Here is a 25,483-nt window from a genome sequence, read left to right on the forward strand (position 1 = left end):
CTACATCATCCTAATTACTGCCAATTACAGAAGATTAAATGCTAAATTAAACAACCGGTTTGTTGGACCGTTGTCAGTACAGGTTCTGTCTGGCTGTCAAATAATGGTGCTCATGAGTCGGTTATTACCGTTTATTATATTCCTTTTTATGGTGCCAAAGCCCGGGATCAAACCCAGGGACATAAATTCTTACTCAAACACATTCTCTCTCAATTGTCAGCAACTATGCACACACATCCCGATGGATAAACAAACACAAGCGAGATAGATTTTTATTTGATTTTTTTCCGGACAGAAAAAGTTAAAAAGGTATACAAGTATGGATTGCCATTGAATGATTCTCTATATTCCACTGTAAACAAAACAACTAAACTAGGCTATAAGAAACTATCAAACAAGAAAGATACATAAAAATATAACTCTGAAGATGAATAGACTCGTTTTCGTCACTGCTCATTCAACAGCTAGACGGGTTGGTTGTTTAGCAACACAACTGACGCGTGCGCAACTATGGGGCAAAACCGACTGGGTTGACTTGTAAACTATATTTCTTCAATGTTTATTGAAATCATAAATGCATTTGCATAATGAACACTTCTCTCTCAAATACATCTTTACAGTTGTTGGTTGGTTAGCTAGCTAGCAAAAGTTTCCCATAAGCATTGACATGAAATCAGTCAAAACAGTTTCATCATGTTCTTGATACCAACTAAAATGAGTAATTTACAATTCCCCACATGGCAGATTCTTGTCATTGTTGGTAGATATCTGGCCAATCAGAATCACAACTTGAAGTGTGTATAGTTTTCGTGACGTCATCTAAACCCATCTATGAAGACTCAACCTCTACACACATGCAAAAATGAAAGCCCCCTGCACATAGGATCCCAAGCACACATCACTCTTGATCATGTTCCTCTGAGACAAAATGCTATTGGTAGGGGAAAATATTTGTATACTGCTTTCCTGAACAAACCAGGTCACCCTAGCACTGTTTTAGGGATCTTGTTAGTGTGAGAAAGAAACTTAAGCCAGTATCCTATAGGATTACTGTTGACCGGAACTTTTTAACTGTTACTGCTGAATGTAGAACTATTTCTTTGGCAATTCTGTCTGGTTTGCACGGCAAAACAAAATAGAAGGCGCTGGCCACATCTCCGTAATGGACCCTAATGCACTTCCACTCGATTTTACGTGGCTACCTAAAGTGCTTGTGTTGTGACTTTTCCCTTCATGGGTTGTTTTCCTTTTTGCCACATTGCTTTGGGTAGCTAGGGATGAATGTGGGAAATAAGACTGAAGTGTAAAAGAGAACATTGCACTCTTTTCTTAGGCGGAAAAGGCCCCACCACAACCCTTTCAAAATAGTTTCAACTGAGCAGAGGTGTTGTCGGGGGTGGTACTACTAGTACAAAAGGGCTCTGGTTGATAGAACTGTATACAAAGATATGAATTTTAACTGGGATTGAAACCAGGAAGAGCTGTCTCAGCCCATGCTAAATGATGGGGGCTAAGTCTAGCCATATTTATGTGGTGACTTATGTGCCGAGTGAGAATGGATTACAACATTTATGTTTAATGCTCTTCCACTCTTCTCGATGTACCTCTACTGGCTCAATAATTCAGGTGTTAGTTTCACTGGTTCATTGCGTAGCTGAGCGACCTCAAGTGAGGGGAACGCACGTCATTGCTGCAGAGAGCTGTGAACTAGATTGCCCTGACCCAACGTTCAAAACAACGACCTTCGCTCAGCTTTCAAATATCAAACGAGACTAACAATATCACGCTAACTATAATCTGGTAAGAAAATAAGAAAACCGTAAGCTGAAAGATCATAATGACGCAAAAGTAGGAATGAAGACTTAATATACCCAACAGTTTGAGAAAAAGAAAAAAAATGTTATAGAATGAATGCAATTGTAACGGAAAGATCAGTGTTATACTTGTCCCTATCATAGAAAAAATACAAGCAGAACAATTCATTCATTCATGTTGACCCAACCATACCCAGGCAAATATCCCCTTAAGATAATTCCCTTATGCTACCCATTACATTACTGTCCCTACTAAACAAGCCCTGCTTTGTATAGAAACTACTGTACATTAAAAGACCCAAGTCAGGCTCTTTGATATTCCGTGCAAGCTGTCAGAGTATAGATATGCTTTTTCTTCCAGCCAAAAAGTCACCCTGTTGGATTGTTGTGGGCAGGCATGTAAAGCCTGGCATGGAGTGGGGCGATTAGTAAAATCTGAACCAATCGGGTGATGACTCGGTCCAAGCTCCGCCCTTCCATGCTCCACCGCTGTGCTCATCAGGGGAAGATGTATCACCAGAGATCTTAGCATCCCCAAGCAGCACATCCCTCTTATAATAGAGTCTACAAAATTGTGACAACCCAATCAATGAGAAAGGTAGAGGTTTGGGTGGAAGAGTATCTTTGGGGTTAGGGAGGGGGCACACAGTTTGAGGATGGGGGACAGGGATGAAGGCAGCTGGCGGGAGGGGTTCTGTGGGGGTCATGGGTGGGCTAGGGAGCGGCAGGGTGGTCCGGTGTTTCATTCACTCCTCATCGGAGCTGCTGTTTTCCAGAGAGTAGACCATGAAGATGAGGTCTGTCCGAGCCGGCACCAGAGGGTTGCCGGGTTTCACCACCTCAAAGCCCATGTAGTGGAAAGTCTTTATGATGGATACTGTTCAGAGAAAAAGAGAGACCATGCAGAGAAGTTAGTGAACCTAGCAGGACCAGGACCGGATTAACCAGTGTTGTGGCCGTTCTGTCTTGGGTACCAGATTAGAAGCACTCTCTCAGCTTAACGTCGCTAGAACATCACTGCCACTTCTATAATCAAGATACACTACATGACCAAAAGTATGTGGACACCTACTCATCGAACATCTTATTCCAAATTCATAGGCATTAATATGGTGTTGGTCTCCACTTTGCTGCTATAAGAGCCTCCACTTTCTTGGAAAGCTTTCTACTAGATGGCGGGGTGGCAGGTAACCTAGTGGTTAGAGCATTGAACTAGTAACTGAAAGGTTGCAAGATCGAATCCCCGAGCTGACAAGGTAAAAATCTGTTGTTCTGCCCCTGAACAGGCAGTTAACCCACTGTTCCTAGGCTGTCATTGAAAATAAGAATTTGTTCTTAACTGACTTGCCTAGTTCAATAAAGGTATAATTTTTTAAAATCTTTCTCCCCCTAAAAAAAAGACATGCATAGGCCTACCCCATTGTGAGTTTGGATTAGTACTATATTGCAGTAAAACAAAGATTTTAGGACATTTTGTACCATTTCAGATGTTTTGGTGAAAAGTACATATTTTGTCATGTACTTTGCGCTGAGCAAAGCTGATTGAGTATTGCAACTCATATATTTTTTAAGTGAATGTTTGCTGTAAGGACCCATGTCTAAAGTGTACTTGATGATGGATCACAGCAATGACACTGACCATTTCTGGAGCATACAAACTGAACATTAAATACATTAACTTTGAGGTGTGTTGCTCCTAGACGTTTCCACTTCACAATAACAGAACTTACAGTTAACCGGGGTAGCTCTAGCAGGGCAGAAATTAGACGAACTGACTTGTTGTCAAGGTGGCATCCTATGACGGTGCCAAGTGGAAAATCACTGAGCTGTTCAGTAAGGCCATTCTACAGACAATGTTTACCTATGGAGATTGCATGGCTGTGTGCTCGATTTTATACACCGGTCAGCAACGGGTGTGGTTAATTTGAAGGGGTGTCCACATACTTTTTTATGTATAGTGTACTTATAAGTTATGATCGTTTGATTTCATGGACGTTATTAATGTCCAAAAAGGATAGCTCAATCAAATGTCATTATCCATTCAATGTTTTTTTTCTCCAAGGAAATGTTCTACAGTTGGAAAGGAACTGAAACCCTTGCTTTCCAATGTTTATCATAGTCTAAACATCTCATTTGGGACAGTCCAAATACATTATATGGAAATGAATTAGCATGCCAATGCTAACCACCAATTATGTGCCCATTATTGGCAGTTGATTCATCCATTTGTGACTTATACATAAATGATATATAGCCATTGATTCTTTAAGAATATAAATTATAAATGCCCCATGAGCCTAGTTCAAATGTCATACCTCATCAGAACTCAAAATATAAGATTGTTTACAAGATTAGAGTAAAACAATGTAAATGTAAACAAACAGTGTATAGCCTCAACATGTTTAAAACTATCATTTTGATATCATGGATGGTCAGTCCTTGCATCCATCCAGAGCTTTTCACCAAAACAGAGGCGGGGTGGCATTTTTTGTTGTTGTTTCAAATAAGAATTCTAGCTGCACTAAATAGTGGAGCGCTTACATCGATCCTCTCTGGCTCTATCGAACCACAAGAACACGTAGTTGACTTTCAGCTTCTCCTCAGCAAACTCCAGCAGGCTGGTGAGCCTGGGGAGAAAGAGAAGGGGGAGAGAATGAGATGATGTACTGTTTTTACATAAGAGAGTAGACTTACATAATAATGCAGTGGCAGCTGCAGTGCCCCTTAGAATTAGCTCTGCAGTGTTGGAGAAGACGCTGTGCTGGCACCGCGCCAATGCCGTGCGAAGAGGATATTGACATGACACTGATGACATATTACATGACGACGCCGCGTAAATGGCTCATTTCTATTCATAAAAGGAAAGGACTAGAGCAGTGTTCCCCAACCCCAGTCCTCGAGTACCCCGAACAGTACATATTTTTGTAGTGGCCCTGTTGACAAGAAGAAACATACCTGATTCTACTTGTCAAATATTGATCAAGCCCTTGACAAGTTGAATGAATCAGGTGTTTTTTGTTCGGGACTACAACAAAAATGTGTGCCGTTAGGGGTACTCGAGGACCGGAGTTGGGAAACAACACTGGACTAGAGAGAGAGAATAGCCTCCCTGAAAGGCATTTTTTCAAGTTTTATTAGTCATATGTAAGGGACATGCATGCATGGCCGGATTACCGAACAAGCACACAGGGCATGTGCCCCTCGTGACAAAATGTGTAGAATCGCGTTATAAACTGCACATTTTACTCTCCGTACCATGGCAAAATGCTGTAAGTTAGATTTCTTCCGCCGAATATCTTCAGGAGCATTAGGAAGTAGAGTTGCACCGTCTTGACTACTGGTGATGTTGTTGGTCCATGTCAAGTCCTTGGTGATTTGGACACCGAGGAACTTAAAACAATTGACTCTATCAGAAGTCCCATTCATGTGGATCGGAGCAAGTCAACAATCAAATATTTTGTTTTGCTGACGTTGTGGGAGAGGTTGTTGTACTGGCACCGCAATACCAGTTCACCTACCTCCTCCCTTTTAGGTTCACTCGTCGTTGTAGGTTCAGGCCTACAACCGTTGAGTTCGTGCACACGCAGTTGTGGGTGAACAGGGAGTACAGCGAAGGGCTGAGGACACACCCCTGGGGGGCCCCTTTGTTAAGAGTCAGTTTGGTGGAAGTGTTGTTGCCAATCCTCACAGCCTACGGTCTGCTCGTCAGGAAGTCCAGGATACAGTTGCAGACGGTGGTGTCCAGACCCAGGGCTCTGAGCTTGGTGCCGAGCTTGGAGGGAACAATCGTGTTGAATGCTGAACTGTAGTCAATTAACAGAATTCTCACAAAGGTGTTCCTCTGGTCCAGATCAGAGTATGCGAGTGGAGTTGAGTGGTCGGGAAATCCCACTTATTGCTCATGGAGCGGTGGCTTGCACACCACTCCGGCGCTCCACGTCCTTTCCAACTGCTCCGCTAAAAACCGCTCCTAGCTCAAAGGTAAATTAAACTGCTGCTAAAAATTCACTCCATTCATTCAAATCACAATTTAACCAACACACATCTATTTATTTTTGACTACCTGGACCTACCATTTGGTTTTGAAGTATTGAAACCAAATCTCCCGAGTGGCGCAGCAGTCTAAGGCACTGCATCTCAGTGCAAGAGGAGTCACTACAGTCTATAGAGGCTGTATCACATCTGGCCGTGATTGGGAATCCAGTCGGGCGGCGCACAATTGGCCCAGCGTCGTCCGGGTTTGGCCAGGGTAGGCCATCATTGTAAATAAGAATTTGTTCTTAACCGACTTGCCGAGTTAAATAAAATATGATTTGAATGAAAAGTTTTTCAATTAATAACAGGAAAAAGTGACTGTAAAAGGTGCTTATAATTTCAAGTAGGCTACATGTCATACAGTATTAAACAGCATATAAACACTCTAAATAGGTCAGGAGCCAGACAGGTAGCCTAATTTATTATTTAGGCTATATTATTTACATTATTTCAAGGCTATAGCCTTCAAATAAATAAATAATGAAGCATTTGAATGTGTGACACTAGGTTGGCAGGGACATTAAGCGCTCAGAATTTAAACATTAAGTTGTATTAAATAATTATAGATTATAAATTGCACATAAACTGTGACTTACTTAGAATTCAATTCAAATTGAAAAAATGCCTTATTAGGCTCAGTCTTATGTGCCTTTTGAATTCATTTTTAGAAACATGAGTTTGGCCAGAGTCTGGTCCCTGGAGAGCAGGCCAGCAGAGGAGAATACCCTGTCAGCGCTTGCAGAGCCACTGGAGACGCTTAACATCCTTTGTGCCACTCTTACCAGGCTGTGCAGGGATGTGTAGTTTTCTTTCTGTAGGTAGGCCTAAAGGATTTTTAGATAAAATAATCCTATCAAAACTGAACGCTCATTGAAAAGAGGTAATGTGCCAGGCCTATTGGGCCAAAATCAATCATGGTAATAGATAATAGAACGAAAATTAGATCAGATTTCTTGTTGATAAATACTTTGCTACAATGACACACTTAGCTAGCTACCCACCTCGTCCTTTCTGTTAGCATGTGCACACTCCATTGTCCTTATACTATAAAATGTTGTCAGAGTATAACTTGCATGTGAAATTAGTAACCTAACAGGACATCCAACATTTCTGTAATGGGTGTCTGCAGGCAAGCTGGTAGGTCTTAACAAGGGGTATGTGTCTCAGAGCTGTGTGTGTGTAACACCCTGCCTGTCTGTCCTTCTGCGTGTGTGCCTATGCTTACCCCTCTTTGCTGCCCTCCGCCAGCGCCCCAGCGGGGATCTCCAGAAAGAGGCTGTCTGAGGAGAGGGCTGTTTCCCAGCAGGCCGTGCGGCACTCGCTCAGTTGGTAGTGGAAGTGCAGGATGGCTGGTGTCCCATTGACAGGAGCTGCCCGCGTCACCGTAAGCCTCTCGTCCTTTAGTGGAGAGGAAGGGAGGACAGACGAAAAGGTACATTTCCTGAAGATAATTTGTGTGCTTGCGTCATACAAACTGTTCACACAGCACTCTGACTCCTAGCTCATTTAAGAGAACAGTGGCCTTGGCGTTTTTCAAAAGAGTGGGAATGGGGATTAGAGTATTATGGGAGGTCTAAATTCTCTAAACCTTAAAAGAATGCAGTTTTTTTTCTATTGACTGTATTCAATCCCATGAGTTTCCCATGGAATATTTGAGATAAAACCAATGAAGTACAGTATATAAACCCTGGATGGCTGATGCTATGTATTGGCCAATGAGAGGCTTAAAAGCCACCAGTCAGCCATATTCCCCAGTAGGAGCAGTCTTCCATAGGAATTAATGGATTTTCTACAGTATTTCAATTAAATGTTTCAAGAACAAAATTACATCTATTTAAAGACTGACTGACACACAAAAAAAAAAAATCCCTTTGAAAACGGCCCATGTGGCATCGATGAGAGTCAGAAACATAGATTTTTGTGTCAAAACTTACTACAAAGTGTAAATAGGATCACGTTGGTCATAAAGTCTGTCTTGTCTATAACTGAGTTTGGAACCTCAGTGCATCACAACGAGGTTGGGTTTGGATTACAATTATGTCTATCGTGGGTGAAAAGAGACAATAATGAGATGAATGCGTACTGTCGCCTATCATTGAACGTCTGACTGACATGTGTGTCTTAGAAAATAGCATTGAAATATATTGTTCATCTGCAGGCTATTATAATACCCTTAAGCCTCAACTGTGAGAGGGTCTACTCATACAATTTTGATTAGATTGTCTTTTAGGTTCAAAAGAATCGTGTCTTCTTACATGGTAAGCCTACTGCTGGTACCTTTAGACTATATTGTGCTGTTTTTTGGGGGGAGGGGGACACCGTTGCATTGGATGTTGGCATAAACACCATGGTAATTATGCACTCCAACGGTAATTATATGCAACATGCTTCAATCCACTGTAGGCCTATCTAACAATGTAATTATTACCCCAGCATCACTGCCGTAGTGCAGTTTCTCTGGACCACCGCAAGGTCGGAGTCCAGACAGGCTAGGCCTATTTTAGGAAACTTTCTGAATGGACATAGAGAGAATTAGCAAACTGATACACACACACACACACACACACACACACACACACACACACACACACACACGCACACTTTAAAAGGACCCATCAACCAAAGCCACCTGCAGCGCATCGCACTCAGACACATAAGCAAATCAATTTCTCCTTTCCCCAAAAACCTTGCCTTAGCTTTAAATCCTTTCTGTAGGATATCAACAACTAGTCTACATTATTGGAGCATGCTAAATCAATGTAGCCTATCATGTAAATTGAGGGGGAAAGTTAAAATCAAATCGTATTTGTCACATGCGTCAAATACCAACAGGCTTTACCGTGAAAAGCTTACAACAATGCAGTTAAGGGGAGACAGCTGTGATATACAATGCCTTCCGAAAGTATTCACACCCATTGACTGTTTCCACATTTTGTTGGGTTACAAATTGGGATTATAAATGGATTTAATTGTATTTTTTTATTGACGATCTACACAAAATACTCGAAGAGAAATTCTAACACTTAAAGATGAATGAAAAATAAAACACTAATATATCTTGATTAGATATATTGTAGTCAATACATGTTAGAATCACCTTTGGCAGCAATTACAACTGCGAATATTTTGGGGTAAATCTAAGAGCTTTGCACACCTGGATTGTACAATATTTGGCCATTTTTTTTTTTTTTTTTTTAACTCTTCAAGCTCTGTCAAGTCAGTTGTTGATCATTACTCTAAATCCATTTGAAAGTTCTGCCATAGATTTAAGTCGGTATAAAATCAAAACTTTAATTAGGTCACTCAATGTTCAATGTTGTCTTGGTAAGCAACTCCTGTGTGCATTTGGCCTTGAGTTTTAGCATATTGTCCTGCTGAAAGGTGATTTGTCTCCCAGGGTCTGTTGGAAAGCAGACCGAACCAGGTTTTCCTCTAGGATTTTGCCTGTGCTAAGCTCTATTTTGTTTCTTTTTATGAAACAAAACAAAAAACTCCATAGTCCTTGCAGTTGACAAGCATTCCCATGTGATGCAGCCACCACTATGCTTGAAAATATGAAGTGGTACTCAGTGATGTGTTTGATTTGCTCCAAACAACATAATGCTTTGTATTCAGGATAAAAATATTTATTTATTTGCCAAAAACCTCTGGTCTTTGTGGTTGAATCTGTGCTTGAAATTCATTACTCGACTGAGGGACCTTTACAGATAATTGTATGTGTGGGGTACAGAGATGTGGTAATCATTCCAAAAAAAATCATGTTAACCACTATTATTGCACTCATAGTCCGTGCTATTTGTGACTTAATCAAACGTTTATTCAACCTCTTTGTTATTGCAAGCCTAAATACATTCAGGAGTACTTATTGATTAAAGACATTTCAGCTTTACCTTAAAAAAAAAATCATTTCAAAACATTTCTAAAAACAAAATTATACTTTGCCATTGTGTGTGTAGATCAGTGGCACAACATCTCAATTGAATCCATTTTAAATTCAGACTAACATAACAAAATGTGGAAAAAGTCAGTGTGAATACTTTCTGAAGTCACTGTAGGCCTAGGCTATGAAGATGAAATTGACAACCATTCGAAAATAGAAACCCATAAACGCAACATGTCCATAGCCTATTAGCCATCGACTCATTTTAGTGAAGCATTGGGTAGTTATGTTGACACTAAGCCTGCATTTACATTTTAGTGCTTCATCTAAATCTGTGACACCACTTATTGATATGGGTAACCTAAACTCCGGCGGATATTTCACTGTTCCCTTCTTGTAATTCACGCATCTCCGCTGGCAACTACCCTATCCCTTCAACCTCTCTCTAGCTCTTAAGCAAGTAGCATAGGCTATACTGAAAATTATTCGCTCTGGTGTGATGTGATGTGATGTGATCCCATTGGCTAAATTGATTCATTGTCGCAATGATGCATGGCAACAAAAACAAAAAACAGACAGAAATATTCAAACATTCATTCACACAATGAACCCACAGAACTGTCAGCAGCAGACTGTCAGTGGCAGGCTATATAGCCTTCCCTGTATTTTTTGTTGACTTAAAAAGATTCTGATAATGTCTCCAGTCATAGAAAATGTACATTTTTGCCAGGCAGAGAAAGGAGAAGAAATGTCTCTTTATTTGCCATTTCTAACATAGGCATTGGAATTCTTCCATGCAGCTCTCACGCAGTAGCGTAGGCTACATATACCTACAATAAAGCAATGTTTTGTCAAGTTTTATATAGGCCTATATGTGTTTATTCAAACAAATTATAAAAACAGGATCATCGAATAGTTTCATTAATTATGTGCCTGTGTTTGTCGCCATGCGTTCAATGTTAGGCTAGGCTATATGTTGTTAGAGATCAATTGTTTTGTACTGTTTAAAACAACGTTTTACAATATCATGGAAAGAAAAATATATACTGAACAAAAATATAAACTCAGCATGTAAAGTGTTGGTCCCATGTTTCATGAGCTGAAATAAAAGATCCCTGAAATTTTCCATATGCACAAAAAGCTTATTTCTCTCAAATTGTGAGCATTTCTCCTTTGCCAAGATAATTCAAGTTGAGGGACCGTGCATTTGGCATGCTTACTGCAGGAATGTCCACCAGAGCTGTTGTCAAAGGATTGAATGTTAATTTCTCCACAATAAGTCGCCCATTTCATTTTAGAGAATTTGGCTGTATATCCTCTGTATGTCCTCTCACTCAAACCCTTGTCATGTTTTTGTCTTATGGTTTCACCTACCACACATTTTCCAGGAATATTCCTGAATGTATCCAGAGTATTTTCAGATTTCGTTGCTGCGAAAAGTACATTCTTGTGTCAGGTGAACTGTTGTGTCCTCGCCTTTGGTCTAATCATTTCCCCATAATCTCAAAACTGAGATTAAAACTATACTATTGTATATATATATATATATAAATCACTGAGTAAAACTAATTTCAACATCAGTCAATTCAGAAATTGAACTGGACACAGTATCCAATACCACTCCACCTCTGTTTTTGTTATTAAATGTGTTTAATGTTGACCCTCCACCTCTCTTTCTCTCTTCTCATTGGTGGTACCTAATAAAACAGAGGGTAGAAGCAGAGCTGCGAGCCTTCTGCTGTCAATGAAAGGGCTCTTTCTTTCATACGTGAGGCAAGGATGTTGATATCACAGGTGTGACTGATCTGTTTAAGCCTAACCCTCTTAGCCCACTCTGAGACAGTCACATGTCTGGGGCAAGGACACACCTGTGTGTGTGCAAGTGTTTGCAAAGAGAAGGAGGGTAGAGCAGATTCAGGTGCGAATACAGTTACAAAGAGACTCAAATGTGTGTGCTTGGGGCCTCCCGAGTGGCGCAGTGCCACTAGAGATCCTGGTTCGAGTCCAGGCTCTGTCGCAGCCGGCCCTCGACCGGGAGACCCATGGGGCGGGGCACAATTGGCCCAGCGTCATCCGGGTTAGGGGAGGGTTTGGCCGGCAGGGATGTTCTTGTCCCATCGCGCTCTAGCGACTCCTGTGGTGGGCCGGGCGCTATGCACGCTGACACTTCAGGTGTACGGTGTTTCCTCCGACACATTGGTGCGGCTGGCTTCGGGGTTAAGCGGGCAGTGTCAAGAAGCAGTGCGGCTTGGCTGGGTTGTGTTTCGGAGGACACACGGCTCTCGACCGTCGCCTCTCCCGAATCCGTACGGGAGTTGCAGCGATGAGACTTGACTAACTACCAATTGGATACCACGAAATTGGGTAAAAGTAAAAAAAAATATAAATAAATAAATGTGTGTGTTCAACATCCACGGTAGCACAGATGGTTATTAGGAACCCAAAGGATATTGTGGTAGAGAGCTTCAAATTCCTCGGTGTCCAAATCACTAAGGATTCGGGGTTAATGGTCATGGTTCAAACAAACCAACACAGTCGTGAAGAGGGCACTACAACACCTCTTCCCCCTCAGGAGACTGAAAAGATTTGGCATGAGCCCTCAGATCCTCAAAACATTCTAAAGCTGCACCATTGAGAGCATCTTTACTGGCTGCATCACAACTTGGTATGGCAACTGCTTGGCATCTGACCGTAAGGCTCTACAGAGGGTAGTGCGTATGGTCCAGTACATCATTGGGGCTGAGCTCCCTGCCATCTAGGACCTCTATACCAGGCTATCAGAGGAAGGCCCCAAAAAATTGTCACAGCCACCAAAGTCAGACTGTTCTTTCTGCTACCGCACGGCAATCGGTACCGGATCGCCAAGTCTGGGGCCAAAAGGCTCCTGAACAGCTTCTACCCCCAAGCCATAAGACTGCTGAACAGTTAATCAAATCACAGATAGCAGCGTATGTGAAGAGTGAAAGTGTGTCCTGCTACTCTGTTTATTATCTATCCTGATTGCCTAGTCACTTTTACCCTTACTTACATGTACATACAGTGCATTCGGAAAAGTATTGAGACCCCTTGACTTTTTCCACATTTTGTTACCTTACAGCCTTGTTCTAAAATGGATACAATGAAACATTTTCCTCGTCAATCTATACACAATACCCAATAATGACAAAGTGAAAACCATTATTTACATTTTTTTTTTTTGCACATTTATTAAAAAACAAACAGAAATACCTTATTTACATAAGTATTCAGAGCCTTTGTTATGAAACTCAAAATTGAGCTCAGGTGCATCCTGTTCCCATTTATCACCTTTGAGATGTTTCTACAACTTGATTGGAGTCCATCTGTGGTAAATTCAATTGATTAGACATGATTTGTAAAAGCACACACCGGTCTATATAAGGTCCCATAATTGACAGTGCGTGTCCGTAGAGCTCCGATACAGGATTGTGTAGAGGCACAGATCTGGGGAAGGGTACCAAAACATTTCTGCAGCATTGAAGGTCCCCAAGAACACAGTTGCCTCCATCATTCTTAAAGGGAAGATGTTTGGAACCACCAAGACTCTTCTTAGAGCTGGCCGCCCAGACAAACTGAGCAATCGGGGGAGAAGGGCCTTGGTCAGGGATGTGGCCAAGAACCCGATGGACACACTGACAAAGCTCCAGAGTTCCTCTGTGGAGATGGGAGAACCTTACAGAAGGACAACCATCTTTGCAGCACTCTACCAATCAGGCCTTTAAGGTAGAATGGCCAGACAGAAGCCATTCTTCAGTAAAAGTCACATGACAGCCTGCTTAGACTCTCAGACCATGAGAAACAAGATTCTCTGGTCTGATGAAACCAAGATTGAACACTTTGGCCTAAATGCCAAGCGTCACCTCTGGAGGAAACCTGGCACCATCGCTATGGTGAAGCATGGTGGTGGCAGCATCATGCTGTCACAATGTTTTTTATTGGCAGGGACTGGGAGACTAGTCTGGATCAAGGGAAAGATGAACGGAGCAAAGTACAGAGATATCCTTGATGAAAAACTGGCCCAGAGCACTCAAGACCTCAGACTGGGGTGAAGGTTCACCTACTATCATGATAACGACCCTAAGCACACAGACAAGACAACACAGGAGTAGCTTCGGGACAATTATCAGAGCCCAGACTTGAACCCGATCCAACATCTCTGAAGAGACCTGAAAATAACTGTGCAGCGACGCTCCCATCCAACCTGACTGAGCTTGAGAGGATCTGCAGAGAAGAATGGTAGAAACTCCCCAAATACAGGTCTGCCAAGCTTGTAGCATCATAGCCAAGAAGACTTGAGGCTGTAATCGCTGCCAAAGGCGTTTCAACAAATTACTGAGTAAAGGGTCTGAATACTTATGTAAATGTGATATTTACATTTTTCAGAAGAACAGTTTTTGCTTTGTCATTATGGAGTATTGTGTGTAGATTGATTTTAGAAGAAGGCTGTAACCTAACAAAATGTGGAAAAAGTCAAGGGGTCTGAATACTTTCCGAATGCACTGTATTACCTACACATTGACTCTGTACCAGTAGTCCTTGTATAGTCTCATTATTTTATTGTGTTACTATTTCTTTATTGTACTTTTTGGGAAAGGGCTCGTAAGTAAGCATTTCACTAAATGTCTACACCTTTTGTATTTGGCGTATGTGACAAATAACATTTTATTTGACTTGATATTAACTCTTGGACAACGCACACTTTTTCTATCACCATGTACAGAGTCTATGGTTGATAATCTATCTCAGTTATTTTGACTGCCTCTGTTCAAACCATATATGGCTTCAATATTGTCTGCCAGAGCTATAGATCAGCAGCATTTTCATGTACCATAATTGTACATAAGACACCTTTTTATCAGGTTATTACTTTGACAGTACACTGTGTATACAGTTCACTGTGGTGTACATTATACATGCTGATATGGGGTGATCAGGGCAAAATAGGAAGTGCATGTAGGATTCCTGTGTTGTCTCAGCATAAAGAGCATAAATCATTCAATGATATTCAGCTTTTCAGGGGATCCATTTGAGCAAGACGAGGCTCAGACTCGTTTATCATGATCACTTAAGGAGTATTTACGGGTTGATGTGATTTGTTGATCAGTGGCTGCAATGAAGTTGCCTCGGGTGTTCTCACCTTGTGTAGTAACAGGCCGAGAGAGTGATCCCTGCCAGTCCCTCGCCCACCCGGGATCTTCAAGTGTGGGTGAGGGGCATCAGGAGCACCACAGAGGCCCCGGAGCCTGGTGCCTGGAGCAGTGGAACCTGGAGCCCACTAACAAAGAACTGCAGAGAGGGGATAGAAGGAAAAAGAAAGAGAGAGAGATGAATGACCATGCCACAGGATTCATGAAAGAGACATGAAAAGCAGGAGCACTTGACTGATTGAGCATTCAGGTTCAGGTTTGTTGGTTTTTAGAGGTTTGGGGCAAGGTTTGGGATATATACGATTTGCCTAGTCTCATTCACCAGCCTTGTGTCTGTTGGCAGCTATTAACTTAATAAAATGTTGGCGGAGATACTATTTCCGTAAAACCATTGATTCAGTGTTTCAACATAGGACCAGGATCAATATGTAGTTAAAAGGGCCCAGGGTATTTCATCTTTCCTAGAGGTACCAGTTCTGTCCCAAATGGCACCCTATTCCCTACATAGTGCACTACTTTTGACCAGGGCCCTATGGATCCTGGTCAAAAGTAGCACACTATACAGGGAATAAGGTGCCATTTGGGATGCAGACACCGTTACAATAACACTAAGTGGTGCACTGCCATGTCATAAAGTCAACCCACATACCTCCCGTTGCTACTCTACTTGGACATTTATGATTTTAATACACTTAATGAAAGTGGATGGCTAATGGGAACCAAGCGCCCAAGTAATAAAAGTGCCCAGTTTGCATTAGATTTATGTCTTTCTTTGGTTGTGTTCAATTTGCCAGCTTGTTGCGTCACTGGCACTAGGACAGTCCTACCTTAGTGTTAATCTAAGTGCGGTTCCACAAATAGCACCAAATAACAGCACCTCGGTAACAACACCTCTTTGCTCCTGCCTATGCCAAAGGCAAAGTAATACAGTTATGTGTTTGAGAAGTAGCAGTGTGCCATCTGCACTGCATCTAATCTCAGCAACCTCAACCTTCATTGAGGCAGGTGATGTCATAGAGAACAAATGGACTTTTACAATAACAACCTGCTGAAGTTAAGTGTTAGCTCTGCCCCTGTCAATGCCCGCCCCTCTGTTTTATTCATGGTTCACCTCACTGCAGTCCTTGGCTGGAACAGCTTGCCCTATTTTCCCAAGTCATGTCTAATCAGGGCCTGAAGAATAGTACATTATAACATGACATGCTGTGGCTGTACTTGTCATTGTCTGCTCTCATAAGACGTCTCGTAAACATCCCATAAGACTAAAGCAGCCACCAAGCCTCTTATCAGACGCAGGTAGTACTGAATGTACAAAATCAGTGGCCTTCACCTTGAGCTTTAAGGCAGGCTGGACAGGCATGGCTGGTTTTAACTTTCTCCGAGGCAGACAAGTAAACAAGTCTGTGTAATCAACTCTTTGGCCTCAGGGCCTTTCGACTAGTAATAAATAATACTAACCCAGCCTAAACCATAAACAAAGTAAATAATAAAAATGTCAGGGGTAGCCAACTCTGGTCTCCGGTCCTGAAAATATTGTTATGGAACAAATGTGCGCATACACTGTAGCTACTCAGGAAGGGGGTTGTCTATGCTACCCATTGTTGCAATATGGGAAAAAAATACAAAACGATTTTATTTTCAAAGCTATGAAATTATCAGCACTTAAATCGAAAAGTCACACTACACTGTGGTTTGACTTGAGAGGCTGCTAAGTCTTGTACCAGCAGCAGAGGAACTACTGTGATGTGAAGAGAAAGACTCTGGCTTGTGGTGGAAAGGCATGCATCACAAACAAGCGCATGATCTGTAAACACCTCTGCAAATAGCCTCGTCGGGGCCCAGGAACACACATCTCGGTCGTTTGGAGTTACGGGGCCTAGTTTCAGGCCAGTAGTAAGAATAGCCCGATGCTCCCGAGGGGGCTTACAAAAACATTGCATGGGTCAGTATTTCCATTAAGAAAATGTGCCGCCGCACATTTGACCGGCAACATTTTGATTTACCAGAAATTAACCGGACCCATACGCATTGGGTGCATAACCCGATTAGGGCATCCAACCACAGTGCTCAGAATGACAAATCACATTTAGAATATGGTAGTTCATTTTAACAGACCATGCAAGTCGAGGACGCAACAACATGGGTCCTTCTTACCGAATTCCGATGTGTACTTTGAAGATTTTATAATAATGCCCCATTCATATTAACCATAAGTAGTCCATTACGTTGCCACGGAGGTAATTCGTTTGAATGGGGACCGTCCACAAAGCCCCCTTACGGTCGAAGAACAGGAAGTTGCCAAACCACTGAAGAAGATGCAAATATGTGGTTTTGGACGATGGATTTATGGGATAGCTAGCAACTTGTAAACAATTACACATTCCTATAAGTGAGTACTATTTTAATAGTATGTTAAACAATACACATTTACTGTTATGCCAATTATACTTAATGACTGTTGCCTCCCGTTTTAGTTTGTGATGGTAATGACGTTTGTTTTTTTATGATAATTATTAGGTGGAGGTCGCTAGCTACAGTATAGCCTAGATTTTAGCTAGCTAGCTGCTCTGTAAGCTATCTTGACTTGCTATAAAGCTATAGAAACAAGTTCAGGAAAACTGTTTTATTATCAACTGAAACAATATGGTTCCACCTGTCTTGAATAAAAAGGTCATATTTGACAATCTCACAAAATAAATGCGATCCCTGACAAGGCACTATGCTCTCCACAATCGTATCTTGCATTGTGAAAACCTTCTTAAACTCTCCGTCCAGGAACTGAACAAGATTGCATGAAGATGACGTATGGCATAATGAAACACGTTACGATGTAAATGAGGCATAACTGTCCACATTTACTTTCCCTCAGGCAACAAGACAAGTAACAAATAGCAAAATCACTAGCCTATGTCAATCTACTACACCCCAAAGTAGAAAAATTTACCTGTTCTATTGGTCACCTTGTAGATAAAGAAACCGCCTATTCCTAACAGACTGTGGGACGACAGATTCCAAATTCATACCACCAGTAGGCCTGGGCTACATAAAACAATAATACATAAAGAACATACACGTGCGTGCCAATTTAATTTAACAGCCAATTCAATTGAACAGCGTAATGTAGTTCCATCGACTGGTATTTCCATCAATTAATAGGCAAAAAAAATAATTCGCAAAGGGATTTTTTGTCGTTGCCAATTTTATTCATCAGCTTAAAAAGAGAGAAAAAAAGATATCGGCCAAAAACTGAGCCGACAATTACTGGCTGACGGAAACCCTGGTATGGGGTCACATTCACTCTGGGGAGTGTCTGTATATATCGCCTGCAGCTAGTGTGGACTGGTGGTTAGCCACGTAAGTTCAGAGGCTTTTTTCAAATCAATTATTATTTGTCACATGAGCCGAATACAATGGGTGTAGACTTTACAGTGAAATGCTTGCTTACGAGCCCTTCCCAATGATGCAGAGTTAAACACCCTCTGTAGTGCTTTATGGTCACGGGCGGTGCATTTACCATACCAAGTGGTGATGCAGCCAATCAAGATGCTATCGATGGTGCAGCTGTAGAACTTTGAGGATTCAAGGGCCCATGACATATCTTTTCAGCCTCCTGAGAGCATCTTCTTGTGTCTTCTTCACAACTGTTTTGGTGTGTGGACCATGTTAAGCCCTTAGTGATATGGACGCCAAGGAACTTGAAGCTCTTGACCCGCTACACTACAGCCCTGTTGATGTGGATGGTGGAGTGCTCTCCCCTCTTTCTCCTGTAATCCACAATCAGCTCCTTGGTCTTACTGATGTTGAGGAAGAGGCTGTTGTCCTGGCACCACACTTTCAAGTCTCTGACCTCCTCCCTGTAGGCTGTCTCATTGCTGTCGGTGATCAGGCCTACCACCTCTGTGACGACAGCAAAATTGATGATGGTGTTGGAGTTGTGCGTGGCCACGCGATTGTGGGTGAACAAGTACAGGACGGGACTAAGCACAGACACCTGTGGGGCCTCTCTGTTGAGGGTCAGCGTGGCAGTGATGTTGTTACCTCACCACCTGCGACCGGCCCTTCTGGAAGTCCAGGATCCAGTTGTAGAGGGAGGTGTTCAGTCCCAGGGTCCCGAGCTTGGCGACGAGCTTGGAGGGGACTATGGTGTTGAAGACTGAACTGTAGTCTACGAACAGCATTCTCACAGTTATTTCGCCTCTTGTCCAGGTGGGAGAGGGCAGTGTGAAATGCAATTGAGATTTTGTCATCTGTGGCTTTGTTGGGGCTGTAAGAGACTTGGAGTGGGTCCAGGGTGTCTGGGATGATGGTGTCATGACCAGCCTTTCAAAACACTTCATAATTACAGATGAGAGTGCTACAGGGCGGTAGTCATTGAGGCAGGTTACCTTTGAGTTCTTGGGAACAGGGACAATGGTGGTCAGCCTGAAACATGTTTGGATTATTGACTGGGACAAGGAGGATTGAAAATGTCTGTGAAGACACTTGCCAGCTGGTCTGTGCATGCTCTGAGAACGCGCCCTGGTATTCCGTCTGGCCCGGCTGCCTTACGAGTGTTAACCTGTTAAATTTTTTTACCTACATCGGCCACAGAGCGAAATCACACAGTACTCTGGAACAACAGGGGCTTTCATACAAGACTGTGTGTTGTTTTCCTCTAAGTGAGTATAAAAGGCATTTAGCTCATTTGGAAGTTCTTTGTCACTCACGGGTGGGTTTCCCATTTTAGTCTGTTTATCGTCTGCAAGCCCTGCCACATACAACAAGCATCGGAGCTGGTGTAAATGGGATTCCACTTCCTATGTCCTTTTTTATTTTTTTATGTCTCGGAGTTCATAGTTGGCTTTTATGTGTCCATGTCTGTGTCCCGTTCCTTGAAAGCGGTAGCTCTAGCCTTTAGCCTAGTGCTTAAATGTATTGATGAAGTCCGTGACTGATGTGTAAACTCCTCAATGCTATCAGATGAATCCCAGAACATATTCCAGGCTTGTACTAGCAAAACAGTCTTGTAGCCTCGCGTCTGCTTCATCAGACCACGTCCGTACGTCCATATGTCACTGGTACTTCCTGTTAGGTAGAACGGTTTTAAGTCTCACCTCAAGTCTCCGCCCACCAGTAATGCTGCCTCTGGGTGTGTGGTTTCTTGTTTGTTTATAGCCCCATACAGTTAGTAATTCAATCAAAAGTGGTTTCTTGGAGTTACCTTGGAAAGGTTTTGAGAGAGCATTATTTACCAGTTGCTGTTCTTATAGTTGATTTAGTTAATCTATTGATTATATTGTTCCAAATGTGCAGCGCAAAATCTAGCAGCGCAAAAAATTATGCTCTTTGGGCGAATCATGGAAACTCCTAGTGGGTGACTTGCATTGATTTATTTGTTGTCACTAGCCACATGATTAATGTGTCATGAGATGACGAGAGCATTCCAAAAGTTTCAGGAGGGTCACAGCTCCTAAAAAGTTTTGAACCCGCTCAGCATTCTTAGTTGTGCTAACACTTTCTCGGGCACATTCCATTTTTACATTTTATACATTTACCAGACACTCTTATCCAGAGTGACTTACAGTAGTGAGTGCAGGTTTTGTTTTTACTTTTTTGTACTGGTCCCCCATGGGAATCGAACCTACAACCCTGCCGTTGCAAGCGCAATGTTCTGCCAACTTCCTAAGGAGGTTACGGTTAGGGTTAAATAATGGTGGCACTGCTAATAAAATGCTGAGAACCAACACCTTTTTCCATTCCCCTATATAGGAAAGCTCCTGTCCTTGCACGAAATGCCAGTTTGTTTTGAAAGGCAACACTCTCGCCCTCTGACATTCAGACCCCCCCTAGTGCCAAAGGGCGCTAGGCTAAATAACCACAGTCACAAGTTGAAAAACGAACAAAAACCACTGCACCCTAGTATAAACATTATTCAAGTCATGCAGCAGTGACCTAGCTTGCACTGTACTGTATTAACATACGGGTGAGGTATTAATCATATCTGTGTTGCAGGCACAGCACTGGGACACAAGGATATAAGTGCGTCATGCACCATGTATTCTCCCGGGACTTGTGTTAGGAGAGTGTGAGAGAGTGGTTGTATAATCACTGGAACCCAGGCAAGCATACCAAACTCTGCTTTAGGGTTTAATATAGAATACACTGCAGTGCAATGAGAGAGTACTGTATGGAAGGTCGATAAATAATATGGTCTGAAGGTGATAGGTAAATCCAAAACCCATAGTGCTTTTTGTCTGGTCAGGATTTTTAGATTATTTCAAATATCATGAGTTCTGAAATTATTAATAAAACTGTTTGTTTTTTTCAGTCCATTTCTCTTGGTGCTGCAGTTGTTTGAGTTTCAACCTTTGGCAGCCTGATTTGAGTTAATTATTCCTTAGATAATGGCTTTGGATTCTATGTTTGCCCTGGTGACTGGTTAAGAGTTTGTGAGTGTGGCACACATCCAAGGAACAGAAGGCTTCAAAACAGGATACTATTCCTCGCAAGTCTTCCAGGAAAACGCTAACAGACTAGCTCCGAGAGAATGGCCAAACCACCTCTTATTAGCCAGTTAATCTAAGTGTCAAACCTGAGCTGCTCCAAATATTTTAGAACTAGTTTTATACAATTTAAGTGAGTCAACAATATACTATTAACCATTGGCCTACTGGATAAACAAATCCTTGCCTACATAGCAAACCAAAAGTTCCCATGAACTTGATGGGTAAGATTTAGAGCTGTACCGTATAAGTGTGAATGTAGGTTCTCGGTTCTAAAAAAACCCAGGATACCAAACTGAGAAGTTCTGGTAATTCGAGCTGCATGTGCTCATTGGAGACCACCATGTGTACCCCGTCCCGATCCCCTTTCCACTCTTGACTTGGCTTAGGTCAAGAGTATCACGACCACAGTAAATGTCACCTGACAGCCAGAACCTACTACTTACAAAAATGTTTATATGACGTTTGTCTTAACCTACAGTACTGTATCAAGTTGCATTCAGGATGCCATTTTAGGACAGAACAGCACATCACAAGGTGATCCCTTGAGGAGATCAGTGTACTGTACAGCATGTCATAGCCTCATATGATCTATTCAAAGTGTTCCCCTATCATCCATAGAAATTAATCGCATTAGACTAGTAAGAAAATCGTACTGTTAAACAGATAGCGTCCATAGCATCCCACACAGGTTTCCACTGGTGCTTTAGCCACAAGCTAATATAATCTAGTCCAAGCCCATTGGGGGCTCGGCTGGTTGTGTAATAGTGTGTGTCTGTGTGATGTAGGGCAGCTGATGCCTTCTGCTGACAGGGACATAAGCTAGCACGCTAGTGAATGGACCCTGAGCTTGCCACCACACATGTAAAACATGAATGCACATGCGTTCATGGTACACACACATACTATGTTGTCAATGTAATATTCAATGTAGGCTATTTTTATATTCTTAGCTTCTGCATATCATGTAATGCATACTTTTATGAGACAGGCTGGTGGTATATGATGATGGAATACTGCTGTGGACATTGACACTCATTCTTGAAAAGGCAGTACCATGTTTACCAAGATTGAGTGATAGGCTATAAATGACTCTCCTGATGGAACATGGAAGAAGATTCTGAAGATGATAGCATTGTGGATGCATCACGTCATTATATAGGCTAGTCTAGGAAGCTACTGTTGCTCTGATGCTTCGACTACAGCTAAGCAACCCTGTCCTGAGGAGCAATTTCCACTTTGACACAAAGCTGATTTATAGATGAAAGCAAAACAAATCTAAGTAGGTCTAGGCATGGGGGTGATATCAGGTCATAGGTAGGCATGGCACCTGGACAGATTATGGCAACAATAGCCTAATAATAAGAGGTGCATCTATATTTTTCCGTATTAACATCTCATTTATATTAAAGTGATACTAACCCTATTGATTTGACTTTCTAAGAAAATATGCGGTATTAGTGCGACATTTGAGCATCAAGAAAATAGGTTACGTTTACTGACACTGCACAAAATGAAATGTCCCGTGCGCAGAAAGTACAAGGCGGAAATGTTTTTGGTAATTCGATCCATCTTCAACGCTGTATGAAAACAACTTCGTTGGACAACTGTTGTAGACTTAGGGGTAAGCATTATAAAAAAATATTAAGTATATGCCAAATTAATTATTGTTGGAGCAATTAAATGCAAATGCATAGTGCGCAATAGGGTCATTGTTGAATACATTGATACAAAATGTCCTATAACCAATAACAAACCATATGTGGTCTATGTTATGCATGTAGGCGTACAAATGCTATTAGGACATGTTACATTAAATGGGCCTAGTATGTGACATCGATACTATTCTATTGGTGTTCATAAATAGTATAGAAAATTCACATGCATCACGCTACTGTAAATTAATCTAATCAAAAACCTAAAGCAAATAATGAATACACCAGCAATTATTGACAACCTACAGACAGGAATTACAGCCAAATATTCAGTTATTATCACAACATGAAATATCTGGTTATTATTGTGTTATTCTGAAAAGTTAAAGGGTGGAAAACTAATGCATTTAAATATTCATAATCAATGGTCAGTTTAGCAAATCAATGGAAAAAAATATTAGGAAAATATCTATAATTGTAGAAATGTATTCGCAAAATCGTGTAAGACATTGCCTACCTTTCCTCGGTATTCAGCATGATACCCTCGAGGAAATCGAAAACTTTATGTCCTTTTTGACAACCAAAGCAATGACTATTTAACAGAAGCTCCACGGAGAAGTGCACCATCCGTAAAAAAACGGAATTAGAGTTAACTCCGGCGCGGTTCTAGCTATATAATATGAGGCTTCAATTCGCAAAAGGACCAGCCGTAGACGCCTCTGCATTGACTATAGTGTTGATGCTGGAAAGGGGCTATTTATATGCCCGTCCTACACGACCATTGGAATCATGGGTAACTCAAAGCAGGAAGCAATGCACTAGTTATTGACCGATTGGGTAAAGACAGTACAGTATGAAGATACGCAGAAACAGCTTCTCCAATAGAAATCCCCGATCACGTATGTAGACGATGTCATGGCAACGTTGGCTAGCTAAACTCATGCGCAGAAACACGTAATCGTCTAACGGTCGTCTTGTGCCAAACTGCGCATGTGCAGACCATCAAACCAACGGCACTCTTTCCATATAAAGTTGTTTTTGACGAAAATTAAAATGTGTAGGTTTGTAAATTCCACGAGTTTGGATTAATAACATGTTCAACTACTTAAGACATTGGCTCGAATTTAGGTTGTGTCTTTTAGATTTTGAGAAAATTAACAACTAAGAAATAATTGTTCACTTATTTGATTAACTTCTCACACCCTACCCTAAATCTAACTGTAACCCTTGTCTGCGTGGTCTTCTTCGCAAGCGTTCCTGGAAGTCTCATTATGCTGAGCTTCTGCGTTTAGAAACTCTGTGATTTGTGTGTGTTTCAAATAGGAAGATTAGTGCTAACTGGAATCCTTGGGAAATCCCTACCCTAAACCTAACCTTAGCCATAACCCTTACCTAAGCATACCCTTAACTCATACCTGAAATATTTTACAATGGGTTTGGGACCTCTCAAGGACCTCAGATAGCAAGGACTGTTCCGGATACACAAAGGGTCACAGACCTGAGCTGGTTATCAAATCTTTACAATGCCTGCTCAGCCTGGTCTCATAGACTAGACATAACATAGTTAACGTAAATTCAGGGCACTGAAATTAGTATGACACAGCATGTTACATTTGGTGTGATTACATAATCGACGGTTACTTGAGGCAAAAACTAAAGGAGGGTAGTTGGTTTGCCACCTAGCTAACGTTAGTGTTAGCCACCTATTTAAGAATTTTTTTTCAACAGAATCGGTAGAATGAATACACATGAATAAACAGAGTTAATTTTCATATCAGCCACGTTGTATTCCTTCTCGCATCTATGCACTCTCCTCTCACATTTTCCCTTTGCTTGTGGACTTCAATGCACAACTCATCAGCTGTATGTGACCAGGCAAAAAACCTTTCCAAGCCAAACCATATCATATCCGCTACACACAGCCTATATCGTTGTCACCATAGTGGCTAAAGTAAGGTCATAGTAAACATAGCTAATAGAACTAACACGTTAGTAAACACCCTACAATCATGGGGCGGCAGGTAGCCTAGTGGTTAGAGTGTTGGACTAGTAACTGAAAGGTTGCAAGATTGAATCCCCGAGCCGACAAGGTAAAAATCTGTCGTTCTGCCCCTGAATAAGACAGTTAACCCACTGTTCCTAGGCTCTCATTGAAAATAAGAATTTGTTCTTAACTGATTTGCCTGGTTAAATAAAGTTCAAATACAATTAAAACAATGCAGTAATGTTACAGTGTACTGTCAGTAAGCAGTTTAGCACTTACACAAAATTTCATCAGCCGGTAATTGTCAAACAAATAACTGTCGGTCTCACGATAATTGACCATTAATTAACATAAACACATTTAGCATCTCCTGGCTTCCACACATAGCCTACCAGCCATTTAAAAAAGTCAAATCTATCTAATATAGCCTACACCTTCACAATGAGTCCATTATTTATTTTAGACACA

At 41.6% G+C, this 25,483-nt stretch overlaps 1 protein-coding gene across 1 annotated transcript; it reads right to left on the reverse strand.

Moving 5' to 3' along the window:
- Positions 1-242: 242 nt before the first annotated feature.
- Positions 243-23,787, reverse strand: LOC139368450 (ornithine decarboxylase antizyme 2a). The gene is given in 6 exon segments (XM_071107359.1): positions 243-2,691; positions 4,356-4,441; positions 7,075-7,247; positions 14,885-14,965; positions 14,967-15,033; positions 23,549-23,787. Coding segments are annotated over 6 exon segments (648 nt in total). The 5' UTR covers positions 23,659-23,787; the 3' UTR covers positions 243-2,560.
- Between the last annotated feature and the right edge of the window lie 1,696 nt (positions 23,788-25,483).

The sequence above is a fragment of the Oncorhynchus clarkii genome, chromosome 2, assembly GCF_045791955.1.
Source record: "Oncorhynchus clarkii lewisi isolate Uvic-CL-2024 chromosome 2, UVic_Ocla_1.0, whole genome shotgun sequence".
NCBI classification, from domain to species: Eukaryota; Metazoa; Chordata; class Actinopteri; order Salmoniformes; family Salmonidae; genus Oncorhynchus; species Oncorhynchus clarkii.